General features: G+C 40.9%; 1 protein-coding gene across 1 annotated transcript; it reads right to left on the bottom strand.

The window, feature by feature from the left end:
* Positions 1 to 7,833: 7,833 nt before the first annotated feature.
* On the bottom strand, positions 7,834 to 19,174 carry LOC114040330 (keratin, type II cytoskeletal 2 oral-like). The gene is made up of 9 exons (XM_027858405.1): positions 18,608 to 19,174; positions 17,328 to 17,548; positions 15,491 to 15,551; positions 13,202 to 13,297; positions 12,157 to 12,321; positions 11,910 to 12,035; positions 10,280 to 10,500; positions 9,067 to 9,101; positions 7,834 to 8,204 (listed from the first exon to the last, which is right to left on the bottom strand). The coding sequence occupies exons 1-9, from the start codon at positions 19,172 to 19,174 to the stop codon at positions 7,834 to 7,836; spliced, it is 1,863 nt and encodes a 620-aa protein (XP_027714206.1).
* Between the last annotated feature and the right edge of the window lie 674 nt (positions 19,175 to 19,848).

Genomic DNA, 19,848 nt, shown 5'->3' with positions numbered 1-19,848 from the left:
GGTTAGGAAAATGAGACTCAGAGAGGCTAACTTTCTTACCCAAGGTCACACAGCTAGCAAATAACAGTGTCAAAATTCAAACCCAAGTCCTCTGACTCCAAGGCTAGTGCTCCCTCTGCAACACTACACCAGTCCGATGACTCTGGGCAAATCATGGCATCATAGAATCATAGATTTAGAGCTAGAGGGGACCTTAAAAGTCACAAAATAGTTAAGTGACCTATCTATGGTCACACAACTAGTAAGTATCAGAGCCAGGATCTGAACTCATGTCTTCCCCATTCCAGGTCCAGAACTCTAACACTATACCACACTGCTTCTTTATTCTTAATTCTCTTGGCCTCAGTTTCTTATTCTGTAAAATGAGGAGGTTGATCTAGAAGATGTTGCCAGAAATCTCCATCTGGATGTTCTGTTGGACCTCAGACTCAACAAATCCAACTGAACTCATCTTCTTCCCCTACAAAACCTGCCATATCCCTATTTCTCTTGATTACATTAGCATTCTTCCAGCCAATCAGTCTTGAAATCTGTCATCTTTGATTCTTCTTCTTCATCAGTTGCCAACCCTGTCAATCTTTTTTCTACAATATCACTCTTATCTGTCCCCTCCTCTCTAGAGGAAGCTAGATGGCGCAGTGGATAGAATAAAACTCATGTAGGTAAAGCAGTAGGGCGGCTAGGTGACTCGGTGGAGTCAGGAATGCCAGCTCAGGAATCAGGAAGACCCGGGGTTAAATCCAGTTGAAACACTTACGGTATGAACCTGAGCAAGTCACTTAAGCCTTGTTTGCCTCAGTTTTCTCAATTGTAAAATAATAATAACACCAAACTCTCACACTTAATAAATATTTGTTTCCTTCCCCTGCAACAACCCTAGCTCAGATGTCCTCTCTTTTTTCCTACCAGGGGTGTGGAACCTGTGGCTTCGAGACCACATGTAGCCCTCTAGGTCCTCAAGTGTGGCCCTTTAACTGAATCCAAACTTCACAGAACAAATCCCCTTAATAAAAGTAAAACTTGGACTCAGTCAAAAGGCCACACCCAAGGACCACATATGTCCTCGAATACACAAGTTCCCCACCCCTGTCAGCCTCCTCACTGATCAACACAAACACTGACAACCTTAAAGACTGCTAGATTTTTTAGCAGTTTCTGTTTTACAGTCTGTAGTGATACATTGTGCAGTTTGCACTATATCCTTGCATAATATCCTTATATCATTAAGTTCAGGCTACTTTAGGATAATCCTTCTATAATTTCTGTCAACAATGACCTGATCCTGAAGTGACATCATAAATCTCTTCATCCCCACAAACAAATCCACAAGATTCAGTAATTTTTGACACTTCTGCTCATGTAGATGTTACCCATGGAGAGCCTTTTGATTCTGTTTTTGGATTGTATCCATTTCAGAGACTCCATCTGGAGGTGATCCACTTTCAGTTACATTTGACAAATTCAGTGGTGTTTATCTGTTATCAGCCTTTATTATTGCTTAAAGAAATGATAACTGCATGTTCCAAAAACATTTCTGTAAGCTTATAACTCGTTTATCATGTGCTTTAAAATTATGTCCATCAATCTTCTTCTTCTTCTTCTTCTTTGGCAAAGAAGTATTACTTTTTCTATAGCTTCTATAGCTATAGCTTCTATAGTCTTCGGGTGATAAGCCCTGCATTTCCTCAATAGGGTGAGGGCTTTTGTTAGGATGCTTTCCAAATCTGTTATGATCAATTTCATAGTTCTGAAAGTGTGCATTTAACATCTTATTATATAGGAGTGAATTGTTTTAAACATGTCTTTCCCATTTAGCTTTGATTTCAGGATGATAGTAATGCTCTGAAAGTATTCTGCCATAGCCATTGGCTTGATATTTTCTCCCCTGGAAAAGGCCATGGTATTTGTAGGTTTGTTGTTTCCTCCAGTATTCATTCATTAAAAATAAGAAATGTCAAACTATAGATTGGGAATAGCAGGTTGTACATAATAGATTTGCAGTCTCATGTGCAATCATCTTTTTTATAATACTGTGTTATGTAAAGTGGTTGTTTTGTTCCAAAATTTAAAATAAAATAAATAATAAGTTTTTAAAAGTGAACCCAAGCAGTATTTTATAATCACTATAACCAAGACTCGATAATATAAACTTGCCAGCAATAAATGGATAAGAACTTTCAAAAAAAAAGTAATGTCAAACTAAGATTTTTTTTGGCCAGGGTTACTTGACTGGCCACGTGGTCAATGCTGGCCACTGGCCACATGCTGGTCTGGCAGATTTTCTATACTCAGATTTCATTATGACAAGATCTCTTGCATTCTTGTCTTTGTGGATAAAGTGGAGAGATGTGACAGCACAGTTAGGTGGGTTTAGAACTGGGTGAAGAGTAGTGATTACTGAATCAATGTCAACCTGGCAAGAGAGGACTGCAGTACAGAGATGTCAAACACAATGGCCAGCAGGCCACATTGTAGCCCATGACATTTCCGCGTCCAGTCTGAACCAGATTAAAATGTAATTAGGAAATATTTAGCAAAATAAATAAAAATACGATACAACATAAATAATATTAATACGTGGTTGTCTAAGTCAATATCCAACCTACAGTCTTCCTTACGTTGGGCTTAGTAGCCTCCATTTTTATTTGAATTGGACACCATGGTTCTAGTGGAATGTCCCTTGAGTTGTTGTATTCAATATTTTTATAAATTATTTAGGCATCATTAATATGTTTATGAAGTTTCTGAATGGTTTAAATATAGATGAGATAGACAACATGTTAGACAGTGGAATCAATACCTAAAAAGATGGACAGAAATGATGGGACAGATCTAATAAAATGAAGTTCAATATAGATAAATGGTATTATATATGGGTGAGCATGTGCATGTGTATACATATATATATATACACACAAATTTATATAATATATGAATATAGATATATCAGGATTGAAAAACTGAAGTATGTAAGTGCTGATTGTAAGAGAATGTGACTACACAAGAGACCATGGGAAAAGTATCTAGAGAAGGTTTAGTGACCTTTAAGCCGAATGAGTCAATGATATGAATGCAGTAGCTTAAAAAGCTTGTTCAAATTTAGGTTGTGTTAAAAAAAATTAGTATTGGTGTTCAGAATGAGGGGAAGTTATAGGCTGGTCTTATAGTCCAGGTTCAATACTGGAAAAAATGATGCACCCCTAAAACTCTTAACGTTAACAGAGGTTTATTTAGCCAAAGAAAGGAAAGGATATTCAACACGGGCTCATTGTTGGTGCATTTGGGTATAGTTTTCTTCCCTCTGTATTGGACATGCTGGTCTGTCAGGAAGAAGCTGACTTTAGTCAGAGATGCTTCTAGCACCTCATGACTGGATTTTTCTACTTTGGCCAGCAGGAAGCAATGTCAACAGCCTAAGCCTCAGTCTCCTGAACCAATTAATTTTCAAAGACAGTTTCAATATCAGTTAAGGTAAAACTAGCCTAGCCCACATGGTAGCTATGATTCCTATTACACCCCATCCCTTGATGGCAAGGCCTTAAAGGTTTTCTATAGGAATTTCTGCCACTTAAACTACTTTGGGACTATTACTGGACAACCCTTATCTCAGAGATATGAAGAGCCAGGCATAGACAATGATAAAAAGACAAAACAAAACTGAAACATTTAGCAAAAACACCCTAAGAGTAACCAAGAGATTTGTCAAAAATGTGGCCCCAATCAACAGGAGAAGTATTCAAGTGGGAAATGAGGAGCAAACCCACGATCCAGAACTTTTAAGATGTGTGAAGAGATTTCTTCCGAGCTTTCAATTGTTCACATTTTCAAGTGACCCAGAACCCCAGACAAGCAATGAAGATGAGGAAAGGGGGATCGAGAGAGAATAGAAGTGTTTCTCAAAGCTTAAGAAATATGATTAGTTCAGGAAGAATTAAGTACAGTTCAGAAAGCATCCTTCAGGGCCCTGGGCAATTCTCTATGAGTTTTTACAGGCCTAGATTAATTTGTCTGGGACAGAGAGAGATTTGCAGCTACTTCCCTATTGCTGCTTCCCCTGACAAAATTATCTTGTATTTGTTTCTTATGCATTTTGTATTGTTACAGCTATGTACCCATTGTTTCCAATCAGTAGAACTGAAAGCCAAGACAGCTTTCATTTTTGTCTTTATCCCTAGCACTTAACAAGATATCTGGCACACAGCAGGTATTTAATAAATGCTTGTTGAATTGAATTCTTTCTAATCTTCTGTAGATGCCAGAGTTGCACACCAGGTTTAAGATCAGATTTGGAATTATGGAGTGAGTGGAGGAGGAAAAGGGGGACAAGGAGGATCAACTGCTTCCAACCTGACTCTCCTATCTACCCACACCCTGTCTCATATGTGCAGTCTCTTCTGCTGTCCTTTCCTGGGCCTGCCTTGCTATTGACAAAACAATTTGCATAATATTAGAATCTGGGCTAAGTGGATGGATAACCCTGACTTTTCCTACTTTGGTTACTTTTGACCCACCTCAGATTCATTTGCAGCTAAGCCAGAGAGGATCCTAGGGGAATGGAAGATTGGATAATTGTAAGGTTATTTTCTGTAATAGAAGGCTATGATCTCAGGGAACTCTGCCTGGCTTTTGTTAGTTAAGTAGAGTAATTATAACTAGAGAGCTGTCAGTATGCCCTAAACAAGGCAGGTTCTAGCTATTGTACCCTAGTGGAATGAAGGCTACATCAAGACAGAAATGTCCCTCCCTAAAGGGCAAGGAACAAACTCAGCAAAGCAACACTCTCCAAGGATACACAACCCTAAGGAAGAAGCAGGCCAATTGAAAGTAGTACAATAACATCATACTGCATTGTTGGAGGCATGGATTGCCCCTCCACATGTGTGGCATAGATGCCTGGCTTAGAATCAGGAAAACCAGGGGTCAAATCCTGCCTCAGCCACTCACTAGTTGTTTGACCCCTGAGTGAATCATTTGACCTCTCTGGGCCTCAGCTTCCTAATCTGTAAAGTAAGAGGGTTTGGATTCGACCTTTAAAGTCCCTTTCAATTAAAAAAATGCTCTAAATCATCATTAATTAGAGAAATGCAAATTAAAACAGTTCTGAGATACTACCTCACACCTATCAGATTGGCTAATATGACAGAAAAATAAAATGACAAATGTTGCAGAAGATGTGGGGAAGTTGGAACACTAATGCATTGTTGGTGGAGCTGTGAACTGACCAACCTTTCTGGAGAGCAATTTAGAACTATGCCCAAAGGACAACCAAAGTGTGCATACCCTTTGATCCAGCAATACCACTACTAGGTCTGTATTCCAAAGAGATCATAAAAAAGGGGAAAGAACTTACATGTACAAAAATATTTATAGCAGTTGTTTTTGTGGTTGACAAAGAGTTGGAAATTGAGGGGATACCCATCAATTGGTGAATGGCTGAACAAGCTGTGGTATATGAGTGTAATGGAATATTACTGTGCTCTAAGAAATGATGAGCAGGCAGATTTCAGAAAAACCTGGAGAGACTTACATGAACTGATGCTGAATGAAGTGAGCAGAACCAGGAGAACATTGTATACAGCTACAGCAACATTGTGTAATGATTAACTATGATAGACTTAGCTCTTCTCAGCAATACAATGATCCAAAACAATTCTAAAGGACTCGTGATGGAAAATATTGACCACATCCAGAGAAAGAACTATGGAGTCTGAATGCAGATTGAAGCATACTATTTTTGCTTTGTTTGTTGTTTTTGGTTTTTATTTTATCATGGTTTTTCCCTTCTGTTCCCATTCTTCTTTCACAACATGATGAATGGGAAATATGTTTAACATGATTGTACACGTATAACCTATATCAAATTGCTTGCTGTCTTGGGGTGGAGAGGAATGGAGGGAAGAAGAAAAATTTGGAACTCAAAATTTTACAAAAATGAATGATGGAAAATAGTTTACATGTAATTGGGGAAAAAATACCATTAAGAAAAAAATCAGTCCCTTTCAAATAAAAATCAATGACCCCTTGTAGACCCCATAAGTGTGTCCCTCATGCACCTTCATTGCATGATCCCTCAGTATGCTCACTCTCCCCACTGAGGGCATTCGTATTTTGTTATGAAGAGAATATTCCATTCATTTACTATGTTATTTCCCTGAATGCCTATCCTTTGAATTGACTCTCCCTTCACTGACTAGAGAAAAGGTAGATCCATTGCAGAAGACTCATGAACTATGGTTGTGAGTGGATGTGGACCCACAGAGAACCTTGGACCAAGATAACCATCCTAGTGACCCCATGGTGAGCAGGGTTGCCACAGGTGCTCTACATATGCCCCATCCACAGCCTTCCCACAGTTTCCCAGAAGCTCCAAAGCTATACCTAAGCTTAATTCCTCTTCACCCAGGGAGGTACCAGAGGCAGTCTCTTCTGCAACCCTCTTGAGAGAAACATGCTTGAGCTCCTCAAGAGGAGTGAATTCTTTATGGCCAGGCCAGGCCCCAATGGTAAAATGAGAAGTAGGAGATCTTTCCATGATCTACCAGCTTGAGAATTTCTCTCTCCTCCAGAAACAATGGGTACAATTTGCAAAAAAAAAAAAACAGATTTAGGTTTGATACCAGGAAAAACTCCCTAATAATTAGAGCTATCCAAAAAATAGAAATGAGAAGGTTTCCATCAATGGACATTTTCATATGCAGTTATCCCTTCCACATCATGACTTTCCCCATGATATATGGTGGGTCAGCATAAGAAATTAAATGGGAATTTGGGGGGGAGTTTTGTGGAGGCCTCAGTCAACACATGAAGGCTGGCAGAAGACACAGAAAAATACTTAACCCAAATTTTACAATAAGGTACTGTAAACACCCCATAAAAGAAAAAGAAAAAATTCGGTCTTCTTCTCCGGTACGAAGGGAAGGCCAAAAAATTTTACACGGATTTTCCAGATCACAGGAGCACAGCACCCCCAACCCCCACAATCCTAACCCCCATCATGTGGGAGGGATAACTGTAGAAGCAGGATGACTCCTTACTGGGTAGATATGTTACATCTTGGGGTACAGGTTGGACTAGATGGCTGTAGAGGTCCTGGCCAACTCTGTGATTCTGTGAAAATGTCCAAGACAGACAACTCAACAACCAAACTGTGAAACTGTGCAATTTATTGAAGTAAGGAAGTGCAAAACACTCTTCACCATGCAAGGGAGCAGCCTAGGGCATTGTGGACACCAGGAGAAGCCCAAGAAGACAGGATGAGGAGAAGTGGCAGAGCCCACAGCAACTGGAAGTCAAAAGATCTTATCCACTCAACACTCCAGCCCAACCAAGAGTGAATATTATGCTTCTAGAAACCAGAGCAAATCACCTTCCAGCACAAACGATGCTAAAAAATTCCTGCCCTGGACCACTGACTCCAGGATATAAAGAAAACCCAGGGGGAAGCAGAGTAGACTGTGAAGGTCCAGTATCAGTGCTGGCATTGGCACAGGCTAGAGGTAAAAGGTAAAAAATTACCATTGCCAAGGTTCCTTCAGAGATACCTCCATTCTTGGTTTTTGGTTGGCCAGTTATCCAGCTTTCAAGACCAGTTGACCAGTCTGGCTAAAACTGGTTATAGATGAAAGGGAGAAAACAAGCTGAAAGTTCATTGTTGTCTAAGGGACTTAGCAGGGAAAAGAATCCATTCCTTAGGGTTTTTGACAGGAAGGTCAAGGGTATTTTGTTGATGACGAGCAAGGAGTTAAAGATGATACTGGGTGGAGAAGGAAGGAAATAAAGGTAGACAAATCGGATCAGGCCAAGTGAGGTTTGAGTTTGGTGTTCATTGTGAGATTACTTGCAGCGTTGACTGGAGCTGGTCTGGGACACACGAATGCTGGAACTGCCTCTGCTTCCAGAGCTGTATCCTCCACTTCCAGAGGTCTGGATGCCCCCTAAGTTGCTGCCAGCACTGCCCCAGCTCCCAGAAACACTCCCTTGGCTCCCAGAAACACTCCTTTGGCTCCCAGAAACACTCCTTTGGCTCCCAGAAACACTCCCTTGGCTCCCAGAAACACTCCCTCGGCTTCCAGAAACACTGCTTCCACCACTGAGATAGCTGCCACTGCTGGTACCACCAAAACTTCCACTTCCTCCTCCAAAACTGCCACGGCTTCCACCAAGACCACAACTGGTGTTACTGCTGGTAACGTTACTGACCATGGCTAGAGGAAAAAATGTACACCCAGCTCAACCAAGGGGACAGGGAGATGTGGATTCAAATCCTAACTCTACCCTTACTGTCAGTGTTATATGGGCAGAATCAGAATTCTGCTTTTCTTCTCTTCTTTTCTCTGTCCCAAAGGAGTTGTAAAGATAAAAAGGGATGACAGATGGGAAAGGGATGTAAAAGGTCAATTGACAGAAATGCTTTAGGAAGTCATCTCTGAAATTCTTTAAGAGAAGCCTGGATGACTCCCTTATCACAAAGGCCATAAAAACGCTTCTCCCCCAGGCACATAGGATCATAACTGTAGAGTCAGAAAGGACCATGGAGAAGCCAACTAGTCCAATTTTCCCAACTTACAAATGGAGGCCCAGGGAGGATAAGTGATTTGGCCAAGATCACAGTAAGTATCAGAAGGGAAATTTGAACTGAGGTCCTCTCATTCTAAACAGTGCCCTTCCCACTATAACATATCTGAAGCTCTTTCCTGTTCTTGGAGAGTCTCTGAGCATTTGGTAAGATTTGTTTCTGACAGGCTTTCCTAAGATTACTGAAGTACCCAACTTGTCTCCCGAGTGGCATTTGACAAAAGCCATTAATTCCCAGGATGCTAGGACATTGAGAATCCTAGAAACTAGACTCTAGTGAGAGGTGGTCCTTAGGACAAAACTGCTTCCCAAACAATACAGGAATTCCCAACAGTCTTATAGGTTGGACCCTCAACCAAGAGACACAATCTCAGTGGCCCAAGAAAAATTGACCAGGGGGTTTGGTAAGGTAACCTGAATTAGCAGGGATTATTTTTCTCTGTAACCTCCCCCTTCCAATCAGAGTAAAGACTCTTCATGAAAAGTACTTACAGATGCTCACAGCACTCTGGCACTCTCCTGACATTCTAGGAAGGAAATGAAAGAAAGAAAGAAAAAGTCATTCCCACAATTCCCCCAACACCCAGCAGGCTAAGGGTAACAGAGAATCGAAAACAGACACTCAAAATTATCTCCTCACAACAACTCCATGAGGTAGGTACTATTATCCCTACTTTATAGATGAGAAGACAGAGACTCAGAGGTTAAGTAACTTGCTTAGGATCTCACTGTCTGGGGCAGGACAATAACCCTGTGAGGTAAGTCATGCAAGTAATAAGGTTCAGAACCACAATTCCAACCCAGGCCTCTCCTAACTCCAAGACCTTTGCTCTTGCTACTTATCAGAGGCAGCTGGAAAAGAGTACTGGGCTTGGAGTCAGAAAGACCTAAATTTAAATTCTGCTTCAGACACTTATTGGCTGTGTAGCCTTGGACAAGTCACTTCATCTCTGCTTGCCTCAGTTTTCTCATCTGCAAAATCAGGATAGTAATAGCACCTACCTCCCAGGTAGGCCAGCTCCCAGGGTTGTTGTGAGGATCAAATAAGATAACACATGTACAGTGCTTTATAAACCTTAAAGTACATTATGACTGCTAGCTGTTACTATTACTATACCATTATATAATATATAATATGATATGGCATGATAATGTCATATCCTATGATATCATATGTATGGGGCAGCTAGGTGGTGCAGTGAATAGAGTGCCAAGCCTAGAGTCAGGAAGGCTTGAGTTCAAATCTGGTCTCAGATACTTACTAGCTATGTGACCCTAGGCAAGTCACTAAACCCTATTTGCCTCAGTTTCCTCATATGTAAAATGAGCTGGAGAAGGAAATGGCAAACCAATCCAGTATCTTTGCCAAGAAAACCCCAAACAATAACATACACAACACACACATGTATGTATGTATGTGTGTATATATACATATACATATGCATATGTGCATGTGTGTATATAGATATATATAGATATATATATATAATACATTTATATAGCACTTACCATGTACCAGGCACAGTGCTAAGCATTTTATGATTATTCTCCATATTGCTCTAGAAAAATGCTTTCATTTTTTTTCTCTGTTTATGCCCTGTCTCCCTCATCAAACTAGCAATTCCAGCAATGTCCAGTCTCGAATAATAATGGAAATGATTATAAAGTCTAATCTAGTCAAGGTTTTGTCCCTCTGGTTCCATACCTGCACTCCTCTCCCTCCAACAGTTTCCTGTAGGTGGCAATCTCAACATCCAGGGCCAACTTCACATTCATCAGTTCCTGGTAGTCGCGCAGCAGACGGGCCAGGTCATCCTTGGCCTTTTGCAGGGCACTCTGCAATCCCTGGAGTTTGGCCTGAGCATCCTTGAGGGCCAGCTCCCCACGCTGCTCAGCTTCAGCTATGGCTGTCTGCAGGTTGGCATTCTAAGGGAGGAAGAGCAGTAGGAGAAGGGTTAGTGGAGTAAACAGGATGAGTCTCATTCTTTCCTAGAAGGATATTTGTTGCCCTTCTAATGTCCCTCTCTCCCCTAAGGAAGAATCCCCAATGGCAGACACTGTGGAGACAGGCAGGAGCCAATTCTGCAACTGGGTCATCATAATTCACGTATACTAGAAGTCAGGAAACCAAGTTTCTTCCACAAGCTGGAGAAATCCAGCCTGGTGAGTCTTTGGCTTTATTTGCCTGGTCTGTTAAAAGTCCCTTTTACTGAATCATGTTCTTCTTGTGAAATGGCATCCTCCATAAGAGCTAAACAAAAAGTTATAGACTTGTATTGTGCCCAAAACAAGGCCTCTCAAAGAACTGAGTGTAATATCTTATGAGATATTATAGACTCTGGAAGCTTTTAACCTCCTAGATGTTCCTTCTGGTGAGATGTTCTCTTGCCTATTTGCCATAAGGAGCAGATTATCCCACCCCAGGGATTTTTCAGGATTCCTTAGACCATTCCAGTGTATCCTGGTGCCTGTAGCATAAATCGACTCTACCTCCTCATTACACCAGAAGGAACATCTAGAAAGTCAAAAGCTTCCAGAGATGCTCATCAGTTGGAGAATGGTACTGTGGGATATGAATGTAAGAGAATACTATTATGTTATAAGAAATGATAAGCAGGCAGATTTCACAAAGACATGGAAAGACTTACATGAACTGATCCTGAGTGAAGTGAGCAGAACCAGGAGAACATTTTATATAGTAACAGCAACATTATGTAATGATCAGCTATGATAAACTTAGCTCTTCTCAGCAACACAAAGATCCAAGACAATTCAAAAAGACTCATGCTGGAAAATGCTATCCACATCCAGAGAAAGAACCATGGAGTCTGAATGCAGATCGAAGCATGCTATTTTCACTTTTCTGGTTTTTTGTTTTTCGTTTTCTTTCATGGTTTTTCCCTTTTGTTCTGTTTCTTCTTTCACAACATGATTAAAGTGGAAATACGTTTGACATGATTGCACATGTATAACCTATATCAAATTGCTTTCCATCTTGGGGTGGGGGAAGGGGAGAGAGGGAAGGAGAAAAATTTGGAACTCAAAATCTTATAAAAAATGAATGTTAAAAACTATCTTTACATGTAATTGGAAAAAATAAAACACTATTTACAAAAAAAAATCCTTCCAGAGCCCATTATATCCCATAAGTTATTGCAAGGAGAAAGTGTTAAAGGTGAGGTAGAAGTAGCCAATTGCTTCTCCCTCTTTCTCAAAAAGACCAAATATTCTTTCTGTTAATCTGATCCCAACATGTATTCCATTATTGCCCCACTGTCTTCAGAACAATAGAGAAATCTCCAGCCCAAGCCCTGCTGTGCAGCGTTATATCCCACCTGTTTTTTGACATTCTCAATCTCAGCTCGCAATCTCTGAATCATCCTGTTGAGTTCCATGATCACACTCTTGGTGGTCTTCAGGTCATCACCATATTTGCCAGCTGTGGTCTGCAGCTCTCCCAACTGGCATGTAAAACAAGATGACTGTGTTAAGGCTGAGGCACTCTCAGCTCAATTCTTGGCATGGTTCTCCATGAGGGAAAGGGAAGGGCGAGATGGAGGGACGGGTTAGAAGAAAACTTACTTTGGTGTGGTATGCGGCCTCAGCCTCTGCCTTGCTCTTCTGGGTGATCTCTTCATATTGAGCCTTGACCTCAGCAATGATGCTGTCCAGGTCGAGGCAGCGATTGTTATCCATGGAGAGTATCACAGAGGTGTCGCTGACATGGCTTTGCATCTGGGACAACTCCTGTAGAACAGAAATGGTCACTCACCCACCCTCAGGCTACGAGGGTTGGGGAAATGGAAAGACCCAGTGTTGAAACAGGAAGAGACACCACAAAGGCCATGCCAAGAATGAGGCAGAGAGGGGCAGTTAGGTGATACTGCAGTGGATAGATCACTGGCCCTGGAGTCAGGAGGAACTGAGTTCATATTTGGCCTCAGACCAGACACTTGACACTTACTAGCTGTGTGACCCTGGGCAAGTCACTTAACCCCATTGCCTAGCCAAAAAGAAAAAAAAAAGAAAAGAAAAGAATGAGACAGAGAAAAAAAAAGCTTAAATTTGGGGTTTGATCATAGGCTGAATGAAATCAGGTTGTAAACTTTAAAGAAATCTGGAAAATTGTCAAGATATCAAGTTACATCACATAAAGAAATCACTCATTAAATCTTGTGAAAAGAGAGGGAAGGACTGTTGGAAATCAGACTTGGGGCCCAGTAGAAATCAGGCAACAGGACCAATAGAAATGGAATCTTTTTTTCCCTCATCCCCAGGGTCCTCTATGTGTGGATGGTAGATGGAAGGCTGAGGACACTGCTGCTATAGGCTGGGGAAGGAGTTGGAGAATAGATGCTGCAAGGGACAGAGTGACGATGAGGAGGAAGGAAAAGAGCATTTGAGGAAAACACTAAGGCCTAATCAAATTTGGATGATCAAAAGAGCAGCAAAGTAGCCTTTTTCTAAGGCTACTACTATTTAAACATCATTGGTAATATGTGAAGGTCACATCCCCAGGAAGGTCAGATCATCATTGCCTTGTCCATGGTGCTGACAAGGAACAGAATTTAGGTGCCTGAGGGGAAGTATAAAGAACAGTTGGGGTAGACAGAGGAAGGATATTTACCATCTCATAGAGAACTCTCAGAAAGTTGAGCTCATCTGTCAAGCTGTCTGCACGGGCCTGCAGTTCAACCTTGTTCATATAACCAGCATCCACATCCTAAGGGAAAGAACAGGAGCACAGAGATTTATCCCCTCAGACTCAGTGCTCCCTCTCCCAGTGCATACTTTCTTCTTAATAAGTGACCTTTTCCAAAGTAAACTTCATTTGGGGCCATCCCTCTCTGGCTATTATTATCATTTTATGCATAACTCCATTAAATTATTCTATTCATAATAAAACCTTTCTTTAGAATTTTAAAAAGCACCTTTGCTCACAACAACACTCTGAAGTAGGTGCATAAGTGTAAGTACTGGTCCCATTAAATGATAAAGCATTTGAGACTCACAGGAGGGATATGAGTTTCCCAAAGTCTCGGCTAGTAAATAACAAAGCTGGGACTAGAATCCAAGTCCTCTGACTCCAAATCCAGTCTTCTTTCCACTACACCAAGGCCTGAGCATCACTATTTTTTTTTCTTTAAATGCCTCTGGTTGCTCTAATCTTAACACATTATATGACTTGGGCCCTAATAGACAAGGAAGGATAATCGTCTATTTCTGGAGCAGAATGCTCCAAGTTAGGTGACAAAGAATCATTCAATAGTCCTACCTTCTGAGTTTATACCAGTATATTATGCTCAATCTAGAGGCATTATGGGGTTGGGGGCAGGAGTTAGAGAGGGGAATATGGAATTGTGATGTCAACATAGTTGTGAATTCTTGAGAGGGAACTTCCCAACACCAATGCAGATGACAACTGTGACTTACAGTCTTAAAGTGTTGCCAGGAAGACTAAGACATTAAGCAACTTACCAATGATCACATTCATAGCATGGACTAAAACCTAGATCTTTCTGACTCCAAATGTGTCCCTCTATCCACTACACTACACTACCTCTTCCCAGTACCCACCTCCATTTCTTCATCTACAAAATGGGAATAACAACACTTGTACAACATGCCTCACAAGATTGTTGAAAGTCTGTGCTTTGAATGCCTTAAAAGCACTGAGCAGGGTTTCTTAACTTTTTGTGTGTCCTGGACCTCTTTGGCAGTCTGAGGAAGTCTGTGGCCCCTTTTCAGGGGCTTTAAATGCACTTAATACATTATGAACTTGAGTTCAAATCCAGACTCAGAAACTTGTTAAGCAGGTGACCCTGAGCAAGTCACTTAAGCATACCTCAGTTTTCTCAACTATAAAATGGAGATAATAGCACCCACCTCACAGAGTTGTTGCAAGAATCAAATGAGCTCATATTTGTGAAGTGCTTAGCACAGTGCCTGGCACATAGAAGATGCTTAATAAATGCTTGTTCCCTTCCCTTATGCATATATGCTTAATGTTTTAAATCCATTCTATGCATTGTGCATGCATGCATAATGTTGTAAATGCATTTCAAATATATAAGATTAAAGAAGAAACCAATTATGTTAAAATAAAGATGTAATTTTCCCATCTGAGTTCATAGACACCTAGAAATCTGTGCACAAAACCCTCCTCAAAGTAATGCTTTTAAATGCATAAAACAAAATACAAAAGTTTAAAAAGAAAACAAATTATATTGAAATACAATTGTCAAAACATTTTTAAAGTTTAAGGACCTCTGCATTACAGAGGAATTAATTAGTGTTATTACCAAGTTCCTCAAGATTTCTAACGTGTGCAAATGTACACTATTGCTATTATTATAATTGGTGACTAAAAAAAATAAAAATAATTAAAAATAAATAAAAATAATTGGTGACTATTAATAATGACACTTAATGTTTATTTTTGTTGTTGTTCAATTGTTTCAGTCATGTCCAATTCTTTGTGAGTTCATTTTGGGCTTTCTTGGCAAAGATACTAGAGTGGTTTGTAATTTCCTTCTGCTCATTTTACAGATGAGTAAACTGAGGGAAACAGGGTCAAATGACTTGCCCAGAGTCACTAGTATGTGTCTAAGACCAGATTTGAACTCAGGAAGATAAGTCTTTCTGACTTCTGGTCTGACACTCTAAGCACTGTGCAATATTAATGTTGAATATATTCATTGTCAATTAGTATATTGATAGTGATTAATTGTATTGATAAGAGCAACAATCCTGTTTCTTAAAATGTCTCTTTGCCCTCATAAAGAACCTTTCTCTTCCAAGGTCCATTTATGAAAAAGTAGATGGACAAACCCTAAGGCATTGCTGATTGAATCTGCTATGGAGTGACAACCCTCAAGAATAGAATCGTAGTTTTAACCAATCCTATCTCACTTACCTTCTTGATCCCAACAAATTCATTCTCTGCAGCTGTGCGTTTGTTGATCTCATCTTCATATCTGTAGAATAAAAAGAAACACAATTGGACAGCGTCATCTCAGGGGTAAAAAGAAAAAGGAGAGAGAAACTCCAGAGATACAAGCAAAATCTCTCTCTCTCTCTCTCTCTCTCTCTCTCTCTCTCTCTCTCTCTCTCTCTCTCTCTCTCTCTCTCTCTCTCTTTCTCTCTCTCTCTCTCTCAACAAAAAGGGATTTTTCCTCATATATCTAACTTCATAGTTAGGATAGATAACTTCTATAGAAGATAGGATAGAAGATCCTATAGAAGAAGGATAACTTTTTAGAACATAGGACTGAGAGCTGATAGGGACTTTAAAAATAATCTAGTTCATGATGCTGAGTGAAGTGAGCAGAACCAGAAAAACATTGTACATAGTAACAGCCACTTTATCGATGACTAACTTTGACAGACTTAGCTCTTCTTAGTAATGCAAGGATCTAAGACATCTCCAAAAGACTTATGATGGAAAGTGCTTTCCATATCCAGAGAAAGAACTATGGAGTCTGAATGCAGATCGAAGCATACTATTTGCTCTCTTTTTTTTTTCTGTTTTGTTTCTTCTTTCTTGTGGCTCCTCTCATTGGTTCTAATTCTCTTTACAACACGACTAATGTGAAAATATGTTTAATATGAATGTATATGTAGATCCTATATCAAATTGCATGCTGTCTTGGGAAGAGAGAAGGGGAGAGAGGGAGAGAAAATTTAAAACTCAAAAGTTTATGGAAGTGAATGTTGACTAAACCAAAACTAAATAAATAAATAAAAGACAAAACGAAAAAGAAAGAAAATTCATGCCATTTAATGACCAAAAAAATTTAGTTTATTTTACAAATGAGGAAACTGAGGCCCAAAAAGGACAAATGATTTGCCCAAATCATGAGGGTAGTAAGTAGCAAAGTTAGGATTCAAATTCAGGTCTCTTGACTCCAAATCCCATAATCTGTACAATGTTGTCTCTTAAAAACATAGGGAATAGGGGCAGCTAGGTGGTGCAGTAGATAGAGCATCAGCCCTGGATTCAGGAGGACCTGAGTTCAAATCTGACCTCAGACACATAACACTTACTAGCTGTGTGACCCTGGCCAAGTCACTTAACCCCATTGCCTAACCAAAAAAAAAAACCATAGGGAATTGGGGGTATTGCTATAGAAAGAAGAAAAGTTTGTGTCTTTTGAGAGCTATCATCCATTAGGAATAATCTTAGCAAAATAAACCCATCCATCCTTAAGAAGTCAAGTGGCTAGGCTATTCCAAGAGCTCCAAATACAATTGTCTCCTCTTTTTCTTCTCCCCAAGCTAGAAGAGTCCTAGGATTAGAGTTTATTAGAAATCTCCCTCCACTTTATGGGATCATTCCACCTTGGATCAAAGAATCAAGGGACCTCAGAGGCAATCCATACCTGAACAGGAATCCTCTTTACAAGATCTCCAACAGGTATTATTCAATATCTTCTTGCCCTTGTCCGGTGATTGGAAACACTGCCTCTCAAGACAGAACGTTCCATTTGGGGCAGCTCTAATAGGAAGCTTTTTAATTTCATGGAGCCTAAGTTTTCCTCTCTGCAATTTCTACTTCTTGTTACTAGTTCTGCATTCTAGAGGCAAGCAAAGGCCTTTTGGTGCCTAATTGAGGTCAAATCTCTGGTTGGCCATACTTCAGTATATCAATCAATCAAAGGATATTGACTGAAGATTGAGTTAGGAGCAATGAGAAGCCCCATTTAGGACCATGCCTTGCTGCTAATCTTCCAAGTGGAGTTGGGAGCACTCACTTCTTTTTGAAGTCTTCCATCAGCTCTTGCATGCTCCTCAGCTCCCCATCCAGTTTCCCTCGCTCTCCCTGGAGCCCATCCAAAGTCCTCCGAAGGTTGCTGATGTAGCTCTCAAATAGGGGTTCGAGGTTGTTGGTGCCTGTGACAGAGTTGATGCCCTGCTGCTGAAGCAGGGCCCATTTGGTCTCCAGAACCTTGTTCTGCTGCTCCAGGAACCGCACCTACAGAGCATCAGGAGAGACAAGACATCATATTGGACGGACAGGATTGGCCCAGATACCTCTGTTCAAGGCCAGCTGTGACCCCAGCACCAATCCAGGCCTTCCATCTAGGTCATTCTCTCTCTCCCCTACAAATATAGAAAAATCCAAGCTTCTCATTGAGGAGAAGGTACTACAGAAGGGAAGGTCTTTGGATTCTGAAATTTTTCATCACTGTTAATTCTGCTGAGGAATAAAAGCAAGAAAAATAACAAAATTATTCACAGTCATCCTCATACATTTCCACTCCTACAAGTTTACTCTCAATTATCCAGTTTCTGGATTATCCAGGTCTAATTTTCAGTCCAGAACTGACTTCTTCATGATATCCATCACATTCATCCACATCTATGTATTTCTATGCCTTTAAAGAGTGTTTGTCAAACTGTACACGAAGGAAACATGAAATACCCAAAGTTTGCTAGGATTTTTTTAATGAGCCTTATGTAGTTTGTTAATTGTGCATTAAATATAATAATTTTAGGGGATCTGATTTTCTAACTGAAAAGTTCTACTACCATGGAAAAGTTTGAGAACCATTACTTTAAGAGAATGTATGTTTATTTTCACACTAGCCAACTCATAACATAAGGAAGATAAGTCTACAGGCAAAGAAAGATATGAAAATGCACTCCAAGAATGAGCAAATGCCAATGAGATTTTGATTGCCTGAAGGTCTGTTGCTCACCATAAATGTTGGAAAGGTAACTGTAAGATTGGACTTCTCCAACTCTTTTCTTCCCCCAGACCTCAATGCACTTTCACTTCCCCTCTCCTTTATCCTCAGCCTATGTCATGGAGTGAGACCACAACAAAAATCCTTCCCCCAGATTACATGTGAGGGAAAAAAAGCACAGAGTGGTTGAGCTATTTCTTCCATGTCACACTGTACATCATGGTGGAATTAAGAAAAGAATTTGAGTCCTTTGTTTTCCTGACACTGCCACTATTCTTGGGATATCTTCCCATAACCAATCAAAAAGGATAGCACTTCTTTTGGCTCGATGGGGGCTCTCTCACCTTGTCAATGAAGGAGGCAAACTTGTTGTTGAGGGTCTTGATCTGCTCCCGCTCCTGAGTCCTCACAGCCCCAATCTGGGGATCAATCTCCACATTGAGGGGTTGCAGAAGACTCTGGTTGACAGTCACTTCCTGGATCCCACCAGGGAAACCACCGGGTCCAAAGCCACCAGGTCCAAAGCCACCAGCCCCTCCAAAACGTCCAGCCCCTCCAAAACCTCCAGCTCCTCCAAAGCCACCAGCCCCTCCAAAGCCACCTCTTACTCCCCTGCCTCCTCCAAAACCACCACCAAAGCCACCTCCACAGCTGCTACGTCCACCACCATAGCCAAAGGCTCCACCCCTGGAACCACCAGCCACACTGTAGGAGATGCTCCTGTTGCCACCCAGGTTGTAGAGACTTTGGCTGCCAAAGCCACCTGACCCACTTCGGGACCCACAGGCACCTCCACCAGAGCGCCCCATGCGGGCCACACAGCTCATGCGGCTGCTGCCAGAGACTACAGCTGAGCGGCCAGAGAAGCCCTGACTCCCACCGCCTGAGGTGTTGCAGACTTGTCTGTTCATGGTGAATGGATAAAGAGCTTCTCAAGGAAGAGTAGAGAGGACTATACAGCAGAGGGATAGAAATGCCAGTGGGGCCTGGCATTTATATACCGATAAGAAGTGAGGCTTTGAGGAAGGAGAGGCAGGCAATTAGCTGAGAGTCATAAAGGGTTTGGTTTGCCTCCAAGTTAATAAGTTAGTTCTAGGTTCCAAACACGCCTCAGAGATAATCCCCTGGCCCCAAAAAGCTTTGCTTTCATATCTTAATCACCCCAAACTTGCCCCAGTTGACAAAAGAGGTGAGTCTTTCCTCTACCCATTGAATTGATTTCCTCATGGGCCTTAGGCATGCAAGCAATAACTGCCAGTGCAGCTGGGGGGGGGGGGGACTGGGGTTCAATGGAAACATAGTGTAATGGAAAGAATACTAAGTTTGGAGTCAGGAAACATGGGTTCAAATCCCAGCTCTGCTATTTACCTTGGGCAAATCATTGGACAAATCGTTTAACTTCAGTTAAATGAGCCTCAATTTCCTCACCTATAAAATGGTAGGGTTGTACTTAGTGACTTCTAAGATCACTTCCAGCTCAAAATCTATGATCCTTTATAAGGACCGAAAGACAATGCAATCCATGATACAGAGGCATAGGTAGGATGACTTCAAGCATACTTGACAATGCCCTCTGATCCCAGAG

This window comes from Vombatus ursinus, unplaced genomic scaffold (genome assembly GCF_900497805.2).
Source record: "Vombatus ursinus unplaced genomic scaffold, bare-nosed wombat genome assembly UNPS02012958.1, whole genome shotgun sequence".
In the NCBI taxonomy this organism is placed as follows: domain Eukaryota; kingdom Metazoa; phylum Chordata; class Mammalia; order Diprotodontia; family Vombatidae; genus Vombatus; species Vombatus ursinus.
Note: the sequence above shows the minus strand (reverse complement) of the source record. Positions and strands in the feature narration are given on the sequence as shown.